Here is a 5,884-nt window from a genome sequence, read left to right as displayed (position 1 = left end):
CAGGAGGGACTGGTGCACTTCACTAAATAGATGGAATCACGAGGAAAGAAAATTATGGGGATATATTGAAGCAACATCTCAAGACATCAGTCAGGAAGTTAAAGCTTGGTCGCAAATGGGTCTTCCAAATGGACGATGACCCCAAGCATACTTCCAAAGTTGTGGCAAAATGGCTTAATTAAGGACAACAAAGTCAAGGTATTGGAGTTGCCATCACAAATACCTGACCTCAATCCTACAGAACATTTGTGGGCAGAACTGAAAAAGCGTGTGCGAGCAAGGAAGCCTCCAAACCTGACTCAGTTACTCCAGCTCTGTCAAGAGGAATGGGTCAAAATTCACCCAACTTATTGTGGGAAGCTTGTGGAAGGCTACTCAAAACTTTTGACCCAAGTTAAACAATTTAAAGGCAATGCTACCAAATAATAATTGAGTGTATGTAAACTTTTGACCCACTGGGAATGTGATGAAAGAAATAAAAGCTGAAATAAATCATTCTCTCAACTATTATTCTGCCATTTTACACTCCTAAAATAAATTGGTGATCTTAACTGACCTAAGGCAGGACATTTTTACCAGGATTAAATGTCAGGAATTATGTAAAACTGAGTTTAAATGTATTTGGCTAAGGTGTAAGTAAACTTCCGACTTCAAATGTAGCTGATCTGAAACGACCTCATAATGATGGCATAAAACCGTTTTTTCCTTCTCTTCCTCCCTTTTAAGTCTTGTTGTCTTGAGTGTAAAGTATATTTAGACAATAGACTGTCTGAGCCACACACAAGTTTAACCTGACACCACTGAACACGTAGTGTACTGAGTTAAAATATCAGGTTCCAAGTGAATTAATTTGCTGATTGCTGGTTGTTTAGCGAAGATTAGGCCAGGCTTTCTGTCTGAGTGTGCGCTACAGATGTAGGATCCTAATTTGAGCCAGGTTGCTAGAGCAGGAAAATAATCTTGCAGCAACAGGAAATGTGAATTATTATGTGGATTGTAATTCATGGATATTTTTGTAGGGGTTAATAAGACATTTTTTGCAAGTCTGTAATATCCGCTTTGAAATGTCAGACTTCAGAAGCATTTTAAAACCTCAAATACACCACAGGTTTTAGATCTCCTGCAACAGGGTGATCAAATTAAGATCCTACATCTGTACACGGATGTCTGGACATGACACTTGTGCCTGCCGTTCACAGTGACAGATACTTCTATGGCTCCAGACACACTTCATGTCCAACTGAGCTGAAATGATGGAGGGGAGGAATGGGCTGCACAAAAGATGCAGTCTGAAATGTCTTAAGTGCCTGTTTCTGGCAAGGAATGAAGGAAGCAGGCTTTCTGTTAAAGTCATGAAGCCTGAAGTGTATGTGTTGAAGAGCTCTTTTACTTTAGCTCTTCTCTAAGCTGTATGCATTTCTACTACATTCCTTTAGCTGTAAATCTACAGAATTATGGACCTTTCAGTGACACATTCTATTACTATGCTTCTGCTAAAATGTTTATTCTATTCTACTGAGCCATTTACTTTATATTTGTGTTCTTATCTTTTGTTTCTTATAGTTGTTGCATTGTCGAGAAGGAACCTGCAAGTAAGCATTTCATTTTGTGTATCCTGACCTGTAGATGCGAATAATAAAAACATGAAACATTCCCATAACTCCTTGCGTGACCATTTCCAATTGTTGCACTTTAATTACAACAATTATTAAAGTGTTAAGTGGATCCAAATCAAGAGTTTTGATTTCTACCATTGAAACTCCTTTTGTCACAACTTGCACTACAGGCATCTGCATATTTTATTCAATGATACATTTATCTTTGAAGTAATTATGTTGTTTTGCTTAAATGAATGTAAATCAACTCTGATTCCTTATTTTAAAAAGGCACAAAATACTTAAGCATTTTTTTCAAAAAAATCTTTATCAAATGCACAAAATGAAACAATAATTTACACAGTTTAAATTCCATTACAAATATATTTAGACATTTACATAAAAAAAGACCCTGCACACATTCAACTCATGAAAATTGAGCTTTTGCAACAACAGATTTTCACCACAGTAAAGAAAACAAACTGCAAAACCTCATTCAGGCTTTTGAGATACACTCGATGAAGCTACAAAGTGATACAAGTCCAGACACATACTTTAACCTTTAAACTCAAATCTCAACTGTACACACATTATGGTGCATCATGATATGGATTTAAACAATGTATATTTAACAATGTAGTGTCCTGAGCATTGCACTTGATACTTGAGCGTGTTTACATTGTATTGCAGTCCATATCATATTTGTCACAGCCACTGAATTAATGACATTTTATATCTCAAAACATGCACATTGATTCAAGTCAAAACAACACACCAAAACATGACGGAAGAATCCTGTTCATCTTATGTCCTTTAGTCTTTTCTTTTTGAGTCATGCCATCCCACTATCACCAGTGTCTCTCACAGCCGCCAACTGAAACGGAAAAGTCCACTGAAACTGTTCTGTCCTAAAAACCAACCCAATGCATAATTCTTTGAAGACAGTTCCTCAGATGGCAGACACGAACCTATCCATGTTCCCTGAGTACGTGGGGTGTCTTAGGTAGGCTCCAGTGCTGGTGGTACCTGCACCATTATACTGGACCAACGAGCCCAACTGACCCGGGGACACTCTCCCATAATGCTCCACAGCATCTCCAGCCATGTGGGGTGAGGAGTGGGAGTGGAGGCGCCCTGAACCTCCATACCCCTGGCTGTGTCCCTGGCTGTAGGAGCCCTGAGGTGGGTGGTGGTGTGGGTGGTGGTGGTGTCCATTGGGGCCCGAGTAGGGAAACCCCACATGGGCCGAGGAGCGGGACAGCATGGCCCCTCCACATGACTGGGCCTGGAAGGCTGGGGCTCTGAGGTTACAGTGGCTGGGGCCCCCAGCGGGGCCTCCCTCTGGACTGAAGCTCCGGCTGGGCTGCTGCATCATCTCGGGCCCCTGACCCCCAGAGGGGTGCCCTATGATTGTGTTGATGCTGAACATGCGGGAGTGGGACTGGCAGTGAGGACCAAACCCGGGGGGCGAGGAGGATGGGTAGTAGGCAGAGGGTAGCTGACCATGCTGGCCGTACGGGGGACTCACCGCCATATTGGAGCCGTAGACGGAGCTGGAGTAGGTCGAGCGAGCGATCTGGACAGGCGAGAAGACAGGGGACTCATGTACATATGACGTGTAGGTCGTAAAGTCACAGCGCTTGAACCTCTTCCTGCGCCGGAGGAAGCTGCCGCTATCGAACATGTCCTCTGCGTTGGGGTCCAGGGCCCAGTAGTTACCCTTCCCGGGCCTTCCTGGCTCCCTAGGGATCTTGATGAAGCAGTCGTTGAGGGTGAGGTTGTGGCGGATGGAGTTCTGCCACTTCTTGGAGTTGTCTTGGTAGAAGGGGAACCGCTCCGTGATGAACTTGTAGATGCCCCCCAGGGTCAGCTTATGGTTGGGCGAGTTGGCTATCGCCATGGAGATGAGGGCGATGTAGCTGTAGGGGGGCTTTCCTCGCTGGAGGGGTCTCTTCCTGCGACGGCCCCTTGACGGTTCATCCGATACTGTTGTGGTCGTATGAGGAGGGGTGGGAGCAAGCAGGGAGATCTCAGAAGGACTGTCTTTCTCCACTTTGACCACCGGCATGGTTGAGGGTAGTTTGTAAATGTCCAAAAACAGAACGGACTAACTTACAAAGTTAATGGTCTAGGTCGTTCTAAGGTTGTCCAAAAGTGCAGTATGTCATCGACAGGAACAGTAGAAGACGCAGGGAGAGAAGAGCAACAAAATATTTACTAGAAAGGGAAGTTTCAACATTCCTTCTTCAAAAACTCACATTCCTCAAAAACTCAGTCCCCGAGTCCAAAAAAACAGCAGTTCAAACAAATAAAGATGGTCTGCATTCCCAGTTTTCTATATATCCAGGATAGTCTCGTCAGGTAGAGATGAGAGAATACAGTGACTGTAAACACGTTCTTCCAGTTGTGTGTGTGAGAGTGTCAGTGAGTTACCTGAGGTCTCGACTACCACCTCTGCAGCACACCTGAGCCACACCCCCAACCAGGGACTGACTCACCTCAGTAAAATGGATAAGGGTTTATTGTTCATGTGTTTTAAAATGTATGTAATGCCACTGGCAGTATTTTTAAAAGTGTATATTTATGATTTTTTGTTGTTGTTGTTGCTGTAAATATTGGATGTAGAGTAGCACTGACTTTTTAGTAACATGTACAAGACAGTAAACGATTGAAATTACGAAAACATATAAAAAGCATATTCTCTGTTTTTAGTTCATTCCAATTGAACCAGATTTCGGTAAATAAATTAATCTGATCATCTCAGTTCCGCACTACAGCTGTCCAATATGTTCTATTAAGGTACTTTTCAAACCCTGTGACCAATGAACAAACTGTCTTTCCTTCCAACCATTCAAATACAGCTCTAAAGTTACACCTCAAGTTGATTTGAAAAGGTCCAAAATGGAGCCTTGTTGTTTTGATGTTGAACACTAAAAGGCCTCTTTAGTGGTGATTTAACCTAGGGATTGTTGTTCTTCTGCGTTTCCTTGTTTGTTTTGGCCCAGTGGTGAGCCGGGCCCAGCTGTGTTAAGAGATGTAAATGTTGTCCAGACTGAACCTGCCCTGTGATTTTATGCATGCAAAGCAAGGCCATGCAGGCAGCACACTCCTGGACATAACCTGAGAATGAGGGACAAACATCAAATCAGAATTCGGAGTCATTTTAAAAATGTATAATGTTGCTAATTCATTGTCGTGAATATATGGCAGCATCATTATTTGAAGATAATTTCACTATTCTTCCTTTGTTTGTATGGTAGAGCTTTTACAAGTATTTTTGTGTTTGTACAATATGACCATGTGTTAGGACCATAATATTGATTGGCATTTTACTTCAATGAAATACACGTGCTATTAGATACGCTTGTCATCAACTTGATGAACAAAAACATTTTGCCATTTGACCAGCGCCAACAACAGTACCTCACGCACTCCTCTCAACAGCCCGTTTGGAATGTGATGATGAGTCACAGTCTACTCCAGAGTGCTGGGGTTAACTAACTCAATCCTTTAAGCAAACAGAATGGGGAAACCCCTGCTGCACTCTCCCAGCACTCAACACTAACAGAGTTACACAAAGTGCTAGTGTCAGATCCAGAGGGATGGAGGGAGGGAGCCCCCAGACAACAGCCCGATGAAAGGCCCTGCCTCCTGGGGTGGGCTGGGGCTGTAGGTCCCCTGGTCTGTAGGCTCTGGAGCTAAGGGCCTTACACCATGAGGTGTCATCACCACAGAGGTGAATACGCCCTGGGTTCCCGTAAGACTCCACATAGCTGTCATTTCCAGGTAATCCCTAGCGCCCGAAGGAATTATCCGGGGCATCTCACAATGGCCGCTTCTTGGCCCCGTGTCAGCATTGAGGCAAGGCTCCTGTGATGACAGACATTCATAACCTGCGTATTGATGGGGTCAATATTATATAATTCTATTGAATATACAATATTTGTATTTTATTTCACTAGGGAAGTCAGAGATATTGATGTCACATTTTTCAAGTAAGTCCTAGTGAGCCTCAAGTGAATGGAAGAACTTATTTGGCCCTTTTCTATTTATATGGAGAATGGACTGTACATGGTACATGGTACAATGTTTAATTCAATATTCAAAAGCTGTGTCAGTTAACAACAACTGTTTATGTATCTACCATATGTGAGTGATGCTTTATGGGTCAAAGAAAATAGGCCAGCTGGTGTCATAAATATTCCATGATCATCTGATCAACATAGCTTATTGTTGTCATTGTCTACAATGATAGAAATAGAATTTAGATGATAAAAAACACTGCACGT

General features: G+C 42.7%; 1 protein-coding gene across 1 annotated transcript; it reads right to left on the bottom strand.

The window, feature by feature from the left end:
• Positions 1 to 1,902: 1,902 nt before the first annotated feature.
• On the bottom strand, positions 1,903 to 5,675 carry foxe1 (forkhead box E1). Its single transcript, XM_029657657.2, has one exon. It carries the CDS (start codon positions 3,661 to 3,663, stop codon positions 2,545 to 2,547), a length of 1,119 nt encoding a protein of 372 aa, XP_029513517.2. The 5' UTR covers positions 3,664 to 5,675; the 3' UTR covers positions 1,903 to 2,544.
• Positions 5,676 to 5,884: the final 209 nt, after the last annotated feature.

Source organism: Oncorhynchus nerka, linkage group LG18 (genome assembly GCF_034236695.1).
Source record: "Oncorhynchus nerka isolate Pitt River linkage group LG18, Oner_Uvic_2.0, whole genome shotgun sequence".
Classification (NCBI taxonomy): Eukaryota; Metazoa; Chordata; class Actinopteri; order Salmoniformes; family Salmonidae; genus Oncorhynchus; species Oncorhynchus nerka.
The sequence above is the reverse complement of the archived record's forward strand: the minus strand, read 5'-3'. Positions and strand labels throughout refer to the sequence as shown.